We start from the raw sequence: 13701 nt of genomic DNA on the forward strand, positions 1-13701 counted from the left end.
TCTCTATATCTCCTGTCCTATAATCCATTATAGGATGGCTAGTTATTTAGAATTATTCCTTTAGTTAAGGAACACACATACACACACACACACACACACACACATACACACACACATACACACACACACACACACACACACACACACACACACTTTCCTGTATGCTTTGTAGATCTTTTGTCAAACATAAATGGAATAACATGCAAAGTATCATATAAACTGGAGAGACATAGAAGAATTTCAGTCTGCTAATACAGAAGATATCACAGATTATTATCATAATCTTCTTGAACATTTATATAACACTTTAAGAGTTACAAATCACTATTGCATATATCATCTTATTTGATCTTTACAACTCTGAGAAATAAGCCCTATTATCATTCCCATTTTACAGATGAGGAAACTGAGGCTGAGGAAAATTAAGTGAATTTCCTGAGATCACATAGCTAATAAGTGTCTGAAATAGAATTTGGACTCAGGACTTCTTGACTTCAAGTCTGGCATTCTGACTATTAAACAACCTAATGGCTGCTTATCATTTGATCTATTCGTGCCCCACATGTATTAATCCAAATAATGATTGGCTTCTTTTTTAAAAAAATTATTAAAGCCTTTTATTTACAAAACATATGCAAGGATAATTTTTCAACATGATCTTTACAAAACCTTATGTTCCAAATTTTCCCCTCCTACACTCCGCCCCCTCCCCCAGATGGCAGATAGACCAATATATGTTAAATCCAATATATGTATATATATGTATGTATATATATATATATATATATATATATATATATATATATATATTCCCAACTTGAAGATTTCTTACCTGGATGATCTTGGGAAGTCATTTAAATTCCCTTATCTAATAACAGGGAAGTTAAGCACATAAAATTTAAGATCCTTTTCACCTCTGTATCTCCAATCCTATAATCCATTATAGGATGGCTAGTTATTTAGAATTATTCCTTTAGTTAAGGAACACACACATACACACACATACACACACACACACACACACACACACACACCTTTCTGTATGCTTTGTAGATCTTTTGCCAAACATAAATGGAATAACATGCAAAGTATATACTGTATGGGAAAGTATCATATACAGGGAAAACTGTATATTATATATATATATATTAATATATATATTATTATATTATATATATAAATATATATATATATTGCTGAGGATGGCCAGGTCCATCAGAACTGGTCATCATATAGTATTGTTGTTGAAGTATATAATGATCTCTTGGTCCTGCTCGTTTAGTAAACATATTTAAACAAAATATGGCTTAATAGTCCTACTGGGTTCATAACAAGAACTGAAATATAGACCATGGACCAAATAAGATGTAGTACAAATGAGTTATGAATTATGAAAATTATGGAAATTCAGGCATACTCATAGGCTAGATACAAATTTGGAAAAGCAATATGAGGAAAAAGTTGGTAGAGACAAAGGGATTGCATGGACTTGAATGGTCCACGTTAATGAAAAAGAGCTGATGTTTTTCAATATTAGAGTGCCACCTGATGGCTTGCAAAGATACAGCAATTCATGTAGCTATTTCAGATCTATTTCTCCCCTTAGTGATGGGATGTGCCCAGAAAAGCAAGAAGATATTATTTAGATCAATGATCTCATATCATTCTCTAAAAATTTGAGATACTCCATCTCAAGTTAGAGATTGCTCCACAAATCCAGACATTGTGAGCACCATAGTGAGATAATTACAAGTTATCTACTTTGCTCAGCAGGATATTAAAAGAATTGGTATATACGGGATCCCAGCTTGTTTCATCTCATCAATTACTGCAGAGATTTCCTTTTATCTTCTCAAGACATAGTGTTGTTTAGGATTGATGACTTGGGTACGAATCAGTAGATCCAGTATCTCTTGCCTAAGTTCTACTTACTAGGACCACCTGGGGTTTGATACCTATCTCCTTACCAAAAACAGTCTCCTGTTTATTTAAATTGTCTAGTAACTAAGAGGCACAGGGGATGGAATGCTAGACTTAGAGCTAGTAAGACTAAGTTATAATCCTCTCTTAGACATTTAATAGATCTGTAACTTTAATTTTAATTAATTTTTAATTAATTTTAACTTAATAGATCTGCAACTTAATAGATCTGTAACTTTGGCCAAAACACTTAACCTTTCTCAGCTCCTACTCATCTGTAAAAAATGGGGGCATTACTATTAGCATTTACTTCACAGGTTTGCCACATGGGTTATATTAAATAATATATATGGGTATCATATAAAATAATATAATACTAAAAAAAAAAACTCTTTGCAAGCCTTCAAACACTAGGTGATGAATGATGATGATGATTCAATAATCAATTAAGATTGATAGACCATCACCACCAGGATGTCCAACCATCATGTGAATGCTAGATATGGCTTCCAAGGTGGTGATTCCTCCAAACTATGCTAATTGTATGGGAGTCTTGTTCCACTTCACCACCTACTTCTCACATGCCTTGGATTAGATCTCCAGTGGGAGATCAGGCTTTAATAGCCACATCTCTAACTCCCATAGGACAGGACCTCTCACTCCTGGCTTGCACCATATAAAGTCATTTTAAGGACCTGATGCCCTAAATCTGCATGAGCTCAGTTCCTTAGGTTCATGAGCATCAGGTCCTAAATCTCCTCAAGTGGGGTCATGAATAAAAGCAGATAGCACTCCCAGATCATTTCAGCTCTAGATAATTTTAGCCATGCTGGAATGGCTACATGGGGTTGTTGGGATTCTTCGAGAAATCTTTGGGAGGATTACCTACCTCAGGAGATCAGTTCATAAGACGGCTTTATATTCCTTGGAAAAGGCCCCTTTGGGATCATTTGTATTTGCAATGACCTATCTACCCACTGGATAGCAGCCTCTTGCTGAGGTCCCACTTAGGTAATTCATTGGACCTACAAAGGCCTCAAAAGATTAGTGGTCAAGACTCTCAAGTCTTTCAACTCACCATCAATAGGGTTAACATGACAAGCCTCATTGTCCAATGGTCATAAAAGCCATCTAAGAAGCATTTCTCAAGATCACTAAAGAAATATGGTTTGTACCTCACTCACTTCCTTGGAAGAATATTGCATTCTTAGACGGTGCCTATTCCACCATACAGCCTAGATTAGTGATAAGAACTAGATGTGCTTCTTCTCATTTCCTTAAGAAAAAGGAGTTGTGAAAGGTCTGCACCCATACTATAAAGTGGAATATACAGTCCTTCAACCAGTGTGCTTGTGGGGAATTTCCATTCAGTCAGTCAAGAAGCATTTATTAAGCATTAGACTATAAGCCTGGAACTATGCTAAGAACCAAAGATCGGGGAAAGGCCAAAACACAGTCCCAGTTCCCAAAGAGTTCACATTTTAATGGAGAAAACAACATGCAAACAACTTTATTATTTCCCATATAAATGGAAAACAAATTCAGAAAGGTATTGTCTACAAAGGAGTGGTTAGGAAGGACTGAAAAATGTCTCTTGCAGAAAGAAGATGGGAATCCAGGTGAATCTCAAAGAAGGCTAAGGAAGAAAAGAGATGAACTTGAGGAAAGATTATTGCAGATATAGGGGACAGCCAGTAAAAGAACATGAAGAGAAGTGGGGTGGAGACCATTGTGTCAGGATCATATAATACACTTAGGGAAGTAAAGGTAAGAAGACTGGAAAGGTAGAAAGTGGTTAGGTCGTAAAGTGTTTTAAATGCCAAAAGAAGCATTTGTATTTTTTCCTGGAGATTATAAGGAGTCACTGAAGTTTATTGAGTAGGGCACTGAGAAGATCAGAGTCAGATATACATTTCTTGAAAATCACTTCGGCAGAGAGTGGACAATCCCAATGGGTCCTGATATTGTCTGACTTCCCACCCACCTCATACTCTTTGAGAGTTTTACCTTCCAAATTCCATGGTTCCTCAAACTCAGTTCTAAAAGATCAACTTCCAAAGGGGTTAAGGATGGATCTCTCAACCTATAGGCAATCTAGAGCATGCTCCTGTCATCCTTTCCTCTTTTATATCCTAAAAAAGTCAGACTATTTTCTCTCTTTTTTTCTTTATCGCATTAAGAGAATAGGCATGAGATTGTGAGGTTAGGTGGACAGAGAGGAAAGGACAGAGAGGAAACTGGGAAGAAAGGAGGACAGCCTCCTTTCCCCTGCTTAGTTTCTTTCAGTTCCTTATTTATCCATCTGTAATGAGATGCTAAGGTTATCATTCTCAGTCAGCAGTATCAGTTTGAAGAATTTGACTCCAGGTAGAAAAAAAAGAATAAGATTTGGAAATTAAAGAAAGATCTAAGAGAACAGAGGAAATGAAGGCAGAGAGGAGACTATGAAATCCCTAGGGGACACTGTAGGGACAGAAAGAATAATAGACAAAAGAGGAGACTTGGAAAATGAAAAAGGATCTAAGAGATCAGAGGAAATGAAGGCAGAGAGGAAACTATGAAATTCCTAGGGGAATAGGCATTAAATTGTGAGGTTAGGGTGGGCAGAGAGGAAGGGAGAGAGGAGACTAAGAAAAAAAGAAGACAGCCTCCTTTCCTCTACTTAGTTTCTTTCGGTCCCTATCCTTATTGATCCATCTCTAATGAGATGCTGAGGTTATCATTCTTAGTCAACAGTATCAGTTTGAAGAACTTGACTCCAGGTAGAAACAAAGAGTACAAGGCTTGGGACAACTAAATGGTACAATGGACAGAGTGAAGGGCCTGAAGTCCAGAATTCTTGAGTTCAAATGTGACCTCAGACCTGGCCAAATCATTTAACATCCATTTACCTCAGTTTCCTCATTCGTAAAATGGGGGTGACAATAGCATCTACCTCTTAGGTTGTAATATTTGTAAAATGCTTAGCAGAATGGCACATAAGTGTAATATTAATCTTAATTATTATTATTCCTTTAAAAATGAAAAATTGAACAAGAGCAGAATAACTGATTCTTATACTCTTTGGGAGGGCCCTCTCTATCAGTTTAACCAAAGGTTAGGACCAGGTCAGGATTCCTTCTGGAAAGAGGAGCAAGCTGCCTCCTGCCTTCTATCTAACTACTTAACAACTCTGAGCTGCTACAAGCTCCAACAATCAGGGGAAGTTTAATTTTTGTTTCCTACAAGCAGGGTTGGATAGGGAAGGTGCACAGAAGGGACAATCATCCTTTGATGAAGGAATGGGATGTGAGCCTCAGCTTATCTGGACCAAGAGTCTTGAGAAAAACTTTGAATGCACTGGTTTATGAATGAATGACATGAGGAGAGGAGCAAGGGAGGGGAACATGGCTCAGAATATAGGCAGGAAACATGAATAAGGAAGTTGTTGACATGTCCATGTGGCCAGAATTTCATTCCCCATCCTCATTGTCACTTCCAGCATGGCAAACTCATCACAGTTGGTTGGTACCCACACTGAAGTTTTTCAGGTTTCTCCCTTGATGAGCCTCAGATGATTGAGGTTTTTTGATGGAGCTCAGGGAAGGTAGTGTGCCAGTTTTGTGACCCAGACTCCTCTGGCATCATCTCTCAATGAGTTTAATCCCTGAACATTTCATTATTCATATGTGGGGTTTTGTTGTTGGGAAAAAGGGGCCTGTTTTTGGCTTATGGTCTTCCCAACAGTGTCTCATTCTGTAACTTCCTTTAGCACCTGGAGCCTCCTCACCCTAAAGCATCCTAATGTGTTTACAATCTCTTCAAATTGAAAACGCCTCTATGGGGCTCATCCTCCTTTCCTATTGGTGAATTACTCCTAGAGTCTCCATTTTGAATTCTCCATTAGGAAGAATTTGTGAATTCCTCTTAGAGTATCCCTCTTTGGGAGGGATTCAGACTGGCCTTTTTTCTCCTCTTAGCTCTATTCCAGACTCTTATACTTCAAAATTGTGCTCTTGAGAGTCCTCATCCTTTCTTTCCCCTTTTACTCTCTTCCATATGTTCTCTTCTCCCATTCTAATGGAATCTCCTTAAGGAAGGGCCCTGTCTTTTTTCTTTGCCTATATTTGTATCTCCAAAGTTTGGTGTGATTCCCAGCACATAGTAATCACTTAGTAAATGTTTATTTCTTTCCTTCCAAGGGAATGTCAGCATTTGAGGCTGAGCTCAGTTCTAGGACCCCAAGTTATCCCCTTGTTCTTTTCTCTCTAGCCTGACAGATTGTCCTTTGCAATCCCATTCTTGGCCATGTATCCTTGTCTCCCACTCCACTCTCTCAGCCTGGACCCCTTTGACTTCCTAGATTCCTTCTAGGAGTATGTACTTCCTGAGCCCTCCTTCTGGTTCCTCTCTTACCAGAGAAACAATAGTACATACAGCATTAACACTGAATCTTTAAGGGTGCATAGAACTCAAATTAGATTTATCTTTATCTCAGAAGAAATCTAGGCTCTTGAGTTGTCTCCTAAAGCATCCTTATACTTCTTAACTCAAGAAAAGCCTTGGGAAAGGGAGCCGACATAGGTTGCATTTGGGGCTCAAGGAAATCTTTCACCAGGAAGTCTCTCCCTATATTTGACCCACATCCATCCTGATGGAAATTAATACCCTTCCCCCCTGTGATTCCTTCCTCAACTATAAGAATGAAGGATAGTGGCCTCCCCAAGGATATAGTAAGAGAAGGTAGGCACTGGAAGGTGAGGCTGGATTTCTTCCCCACAGGCCCTCAACTTTCAAAGCCTACCTTCTGTCATTGGACATGGCCCTACTGGCTTCAAGCAGCGCACATGGCCATAATCCCATGAACATGAAATGGAAGCTGTAATATCCCCAAAATAAACTTCATATAGGGAAAAGATAGTAGGGGAAAGTGTTTCTGCTCCCCAAACTATAGAAACCTGGGGAACTTGGGCTGTGAATATCTGACCACAAACACACTCTGACTTATTTCTACTTCCATATCCTTACATCTAAAGAAAGGAAAATCCTAGGCTATTTCAAAGGACAAAAGCTGAAGAAATACTACTCTGAATCTCATACTGGAATCACTAGAATCATTCTGGGGCTCAATTGGTCATGCCAAGGTCCAAATTGTGTCTCTCAGAGTTTCCTAGGCTTCTGGGAAAGCAAACGTTAGAAGTCAAGTCAGGGGACCAGAGACCAAACTTCACCTTTTCCACCCACAGAAGGGACACTATAGAGACAGAATAACAGGCTAAAGAGGAGACTTGGAAAATAAAGAATTATCTAAGAGAACAGAGGAAATAAAGGTAGAGAGGAGACTATGAAATTCGTAGGCGAATAGGCATGAGATTGTGAGGTAAGGGTGGGAAGAGAGGAAGGGACAGAGAGGAGACTGAGAAAAAAGAAAATAAGATGAGAAACTGGAAGGATAGATGGTTGGAAATATGAGGGAATACATAACAAACAAGAATTATGAAATAATTTGGGATTCCATCCCATGAAATGGAAGTAAGATCAAAAGATCAAGAACATGGTGGTGAAAAGAATATTGATAGCCAGGGTCTTCATCAATAGCAGTCTCAGGCCCAGCAATCCGAGAAGCACCTGGTTCCTCTGCTTGGGTCCTGATTTCCCTGATAACAGAAGAAAAGGTCGGGGTCAGGAAGAAAGGAATCTTTGAACTGCATTAGGAATCAATGATGGGATCTAACTGTGTGAGTAAATAAGCCCCAGTTGTCAACTGCCTCTAGGGGAGGGAATATTACATACATGATGGATATTCACAAATACTTCGCCCTAGCATGGCATACCATGACATACTTTAAATGTTGTTTTATTATATGCTTAGTTTTTAGCTATCAAACATACTGAATCAAGAGACATCTCAGAATCTGAGCCCAGGGGAAATCATACCCTAAACAATGGCTTCTCCCAGGCACTGAACTCTAAGACACCACATATTCTGAGCATTGGGTTATCACACACTGAGCCTGAAGCTATCACTTTGATGACTTGGTTTTTTCAACCTTTTGTCTTGAGCTATCACAAACATTGAACATGAGCTACTGCACCTTTTTCCTGGATGATTATGTATTAAAATTCCTGGGTTATTACCTCTCATCTTGAGACTATTACTAACTCTAAAATTTGGCTCATTCTTCTTCTCAATCCTTAGAAAGATATTACAAGTTCTGAACCCTGGATTTCTTCATTATTTCATTCATGTGAGATTGTTGAACTCACATTTATTAAAATGAACACCAAATACTATGTTAAGTGCTGAGGGATATACAATATTTTGATTATACATAGTACCTGTTTCCACAAAACTAACAGTCTAGTAGGAGAATAAGGTACAAACAATGGTAATGATAATATATGATATTATACATTACAGAAATGCAAAACAAGGTGCTCTCTGAAGTTTGAGGGGGGAGGTCACTGTAGAATAGGGGCTTCAATTGAAGAATTAAAGGATAAGATAGAATTTCAGTGTGACCTAGAAAGATGGGCAAATTTCACAAACCAAGAGGGAAACATTGAAATGTTATTAAGACATAATGGAAAAACCTGAGAAATACAAGGAAGTGAAGAGACATGTGGTATGTTCAATGGGCCATGAGTGGGCCAGACTGATGAGAGATTAGAATGTACAGAAGAGAGTAAAATGATACCAGGGTGGCATCAGATGGTAGAGGACTTTGATAGCCAAACAACAGATTTGGACATTTTATATGGGAAACCAAAGAAAACCACTAATGGTTTCTTTATTTTTTAAAATTTTTTTCTTTTGTATTTCTTTTTTTTATTTTTTATGATTTCTTAACAGAGTGAAATTATTATACATGCATTTATATATAGATACACATGTATATGTATACATATACATATACATAAAAGTCTGTATGTGATCTTCCCTATATATGGAAGATTAGTTGATGATTGTATTGTAATGTGGAGGAGACAGCAGAATTGGTAAGATATATATGGGGAATATCTCAGCAATCCAGGAAAATGATAATTAGAACCTTTACTAGGAACATGGCAATAAGAATAAAGAGTTGCAGACAGTAGTTAAAGATGTTGTAGAAGCAGAATTGGCAAGATTTGGGGGACTAATTAGATATAAGACTGAAGATATCTGAAGAATCAACAATTACCCCAAAGATACAACATAAGAGAAGGGGTGAGCTGAAAGGCAACAGAACAAGGAGAAATGTCAAAAATAGGGGAAAAGAGAATGAACTCCATTTTAGACATGTTAAATTTGAGGGACCCATGCTCTATGCAGGAAAGCATGTTCTAAAGGAATTTAGAGATGTGGTTTTGAGGATTCATAAGAGAAGTAAAAGTCTGGAGATACAGGTTGGTGAGTCACTAGCAGAGACTTAGTAGTGAAGTCAGGGGAATGAATGAAATTTTTAAAAGGAAAGAGAGTCAAGATTAGCCCTTAAGGAATATCCACACTAAAGAGTATTCAGAGAGGAAGATAGAGAAGGAGCAGTTAGAAAGGGCAATGAAAAATAAAAATAATCTAGTGTCCCTGGAAGACAGTGGAAGAGATGTTGATTAAAAGTTTCAGAGATGTCAAAGAAGAATGGAGACTCAGTTTCTGCTTAGAAAGACACTGAAAAAGCTCCCTGTGTTAAGGAGGGGAGTATGAAAAAAAAAAAGATGTAAAGGGCTTGGAGAGAAAATGATTAGAGAGTTGATGGAAACAATTCCTAGAATTTTAGCAGTGAAGAGAAGAGTGTCCATAGAGCAAGTAAGCAATTAAGGTCAAAAGGTTCGAGAAGACCCAAGTTTATCATCAGAGAAAAGGAGCTAGGAGTAAAGGAGACATTGGGGATAGAGCAAAGCTCTGGAGGAGGCTACTGGAGATGGGCTTAATTACAGAGACAGCACTAGGAGTTCCTCATGGTCAGCATGATGAATTAGAAAGAGTGCTAGACTTAGTAAAGAAAAACTATTATTAAGCCTTCTGTTTGGGTCTCCCTGCCCCACGTTTTTCATCACTCAAGCTTATTCTCAACAACCACCAAAAGACTTTCCTGAAATGAGGAGCTGATAGCAAGTTAGAATCTAGCTTCTAACTTTTACCAACTGGGTGTTGTTGCTATTGTTCATTCAAGATTAAATCATGACTAATCTTTGATGACATCCTTTGGAATTTTCTTGGCAAAGATACTAGAATGGTTTGCCATTTCCTTCTCTAGTGGATACATTTTGTCGAGCAATCAGAGGTTAAGTAACTTGCCCAGGATCAGACAGATAGAAAGTGTCTGAGGCTAGAACTTTGGGTCTTCCTAATCCTAGATCCAGTGCTCTATCCACTGAGTCACTAGTTGCCTTCTTACCAATGGTGTAATAATGGACAAATCATTAAATCTCGCTGAAACTTTGTTTCCTCATTTATTAGAGGGGGAAGAGGCAATAGCTCTAATACTTCCCTCATAGGGCATTTATGAGGCTCAAATGAGATGGTGTGTATGTGTAAAATGATTTGAAGACTTTAAAGTGTGGAGTAAATATTGGCAAATATTATTCTTTGGTCAGAGTTTGGGAGGAGATAATGAAGCTAAAAAGGGATGAGCACGAGTTGGAGGACTATAAGGGAGAATGCTCACATAGGAGAGCCTCAGGATATTTAGGGAAATTACAAGCTGTCTTCCAAACCTGTGAGAGTTGTGAGTTGATGAAGGGGTAAAGAAGAGTAAGTTTAAAATTATTACTATAGGAAATAAAGATGGCAATAAGACAAAACTTATTTTATTAGTAAAGAAAAATTCTGGATGTAACTCCTTTCACCAAGGCAGTTGGTACCTACTATGTAAATTGTCATGTTAAAGAGTAGCCTAAAGTAATAAACTGCCCATGGACACACAACCAGTATATATTAGAGGTGAGATTGAAATCCAGATTTGAAGATCCGCCCTCTATCCACTATATTGACAAATGAAGAGTTAAGTAAATATAAATTCGAAGTGATGGCCAAGGTGAGATGCTATAATATAAATCCGTAATAAATGAAGTCAATTCAGGTTTGAGATTTCCTACATTCTGACTCACCATTCCAAAAGTAGGAGCAGAGAAAGGAGAAGTGGGAGCTACCAGGGAGGAAGAGAAGGCTACTCCCCATCTTGAGCCCTGAACTGTCATGTTCCCTGGATTTTGAATCTTCACATATTCTGAAGGCCATCTAGGCCATCACTTCCTCCACTCCTTCAGTCATTACTCACACTGAGCTCTTCTGCATACTACACTCTGAGTCCTGAACTAATACTTATCTAGGTAGTTTGTATCATGCTCTGTGTTGGTCATATTGTCAAGAGTGGGAAATGTGAAGACTAGCATACTGGTCAAATTGTTTCCCTTTTGATCAGGCTGCTTAAGTTCAATCTCTTTTTCTCTATCCTTTTTTCTTTCACCTTTTACCTACCTGTGAGTTCCTGGTATTGGAAGGTTGGTTTTAGCTGAAGAAGGATCCCAGTGTCTGAAATTAGAAAGATATAATCAGCCACAGCTTTGGGATCCAGTGAGCCCGGGACTTTTTCCTCCAGCCCAGGACTTGCCTCTATAAGTCAAAATCCCTTCATCAGTCAGGCTCCCCCCTTGTCTATCCCATGAATCTCATCCATTATTTATGGATTCTTCTCACACACACACCCAGTGAGGAACTCTGGTCAGAATAGCCCATTTTACCCAAGGATCCCTAGCCCAGTCCAGGCCCCTATTCCCTAACCAGGGACTTCCTCTGCCCTTTATAGAATTTTCCATCGATTCCTAATCCTGCCCCTGTTTTTACCCCTCAGTGATATGGAAAATAGTTCCAAAACACAAGCACCCACCATCCCCTGCAGGGACTGCTCATACCTGGCTGGAAGGACACAAGGGTCTCTTTCCCAAGGTGCTGCACTGAGCAGGTTATTGATTCATTCTCACCAATCCTGCCAATCTGGATGGCATTGTAGGTGCCATGGGCTGTGGGAGTCACAATGAGGGACTGGGCTAAGACTGAGGCCCTAAGAGAGGCCAGGGACACATGGAGTTCCTTGGGATAGAAGTCAATGACCAAGCAGGCCACAGCATCCTGACTCCTCACCAGGAACACACTGGGTGACAGAGGAGCCCGAGGTCCTGCAATCAAACCATAGTTTCCTGTCACTCAGCTGGCCCCTACAAAGCATCCTGCAAGTGTGCAACCCAGATCTACATGTGGCAAGGCACATATGTGACCAAATAACAGTAAAAAGCAAACCTCACCCACTTCCTGGCCCCCTCTCAGCCCTGGTCTGGCCCCTTGTGTGGGGAGCAAACACATGAAACCAAGTTAACTGTGAAAAACAAACCTCACCCTTATTTCCCAGCCCTCTCTCACCTGAACCCCCATGCATGGGAAGTGAATTCATGTGACCAAATAACTGTGAAAAGTAGACCTCAGCCCCAGCGTCAAGGCTGGCTCTCACATCCCTAGCTCATATGCCTGTACTACCCCAGAACACAGCCCCTTTTCTCTCTCCCAACTTCCCCCCATCCCAGTCCTAGCTTCCACTGTGGCTAACAGTTCATTGGACTTCATATCTGGGTGTCCCAAGTCCATTAGCCTTATAATGACAAGAACTCAAAGTCCTTCAATCATCTTCCATAGTCTAGCCCCAGGAATTACTACCCAGAGTGGATGCACTAGGTGTGCATGTTCACACAGCACTCTGATACAGAAATGAAGGATCTTGGGCAAAGTCTGGGCACTAGCAACTATGTGACCCACAACTAGTCCTAGTCTCACAATGTTTTTTTTTCCCTATAGCAGAGACAGAAGAAATACTTACTAGGGTCCACAGTCACATTTGTCCCAGAACCAAAGATCAGCTTGTCTGTATCACCTCCATCACCCACCCTCCTTGTGCAATGATAGTAGCCGGAGTCCCCCAGGCTAAGATTCTTTATCTGGAGAAAAATCTGACTGCTGCTGTCTTCCCTGCTAGAGGTGACGTAGTTCTCTCTGGCTTCTGAAAATGTACTGCTGAGGTTGGTCAGCCAGATTGGGGTACGTCCAGGGGCCCAAAGGTACCAGCTCAGTCTGCTTGTGTTCAACTGAAAGCCAGATACTTGGCACTTGAGGCTCAGTGTCATTCCAGTCAGGTGTGGGCTTCCCCCTGACTCTTTCAGCAGTGTCTCATCTCCTATATAGGAAAAGGATGGTAGAGGCAGAGTAAAGAGAGACCCAATCCTCCTCCTAGGAGTGAAGATCTTGAGTCCTTAAATGCCATTTTGTTTTACACCCTTCTCTCCTCCCCTAGGACCTTAGGTAACAAATATTTAGATATATCATAAAGAAGAAAATTGAGGACATAAGCCCCATAGCCAAAAGAAAAGACAAACATGGTCACTGATAAGATTCAAGGACTATTTATAGGGTTGAATAGAAGGGAGCTCCCAGAGTCAACCAGTTTGGGGAATTTCTTGGGATTGGAAGGTAAAGTGCCTAGGATCAGGAGAGGGGGAAATCCAATGCCTTTGGATTCTTAGATCTGGGACTCAAAGATTTGGAGAATGGCATGTGTTAGAGGTTTTGGGAGGGATGACTTTGGGATATTTTAGCATTAGGAGACAGGACTGTCTGAGGAAACTGACTCACATAGCCACCTCAGGCTTAGCCAAAGGATGGCTGAGATCATCAACCCAATCCAAGATTCTTCCCACAATCCTGTAGTTTTTAGGGGTGCAATGGAATAGAATCCCCTGCCCATCTTCCCCCACCCCTGTTAGAAACATGGA

At 39.8% G+C, this 13701-nt stretch overlaps 1 protein-coding gene across 1 annotated transcript in view; it reads right to left on the reverse strand.

Annotated features, from left to right (window-relative positions):
* Positions 1-1274: 1274 nt before the first annotated feature.
* The window catches only part of LOC100918091, a 37925-nt gene continuing 25498 nt past the window's right edge, over positions 1275-13701 (reverse strand). The window contains exons 8-11 of the mRNA XM_031947454.1: positions 12753-13106; positions 11797-12060; positions 11363-11416; positions 1275-7556 (exon numbers count right to left, since the gene is read on the reverse strand). Coding sequence (XP_031803314.1) covers positions 7438-7556; positions 11363-11416; positions 11797-12060; positions 12753-13106 — 791 coding nt within the window. The 3' untranslated portion in view covers positions 1275-7437. The remainder of the gene's footprint in view (positions 7557-11362; positions 11417-11796; positions 12061-12752; positions 13107-13701) is intronic.

The sequence above is a fragment of the Sarcophilus harrisii genome, chromosome 1 (genome assembly GCF_902635505.1).
Source record: "Sarcophilus harrisii chromosome 1, mSarHar1.11, whole genome shotgun sequence".
NCBI lineage: Eukaryota > Metazoa > Chordata > Mammalia > Dasyuromorphia > Dasyuridae > Sarcophilus > Sarcophilus harrisii.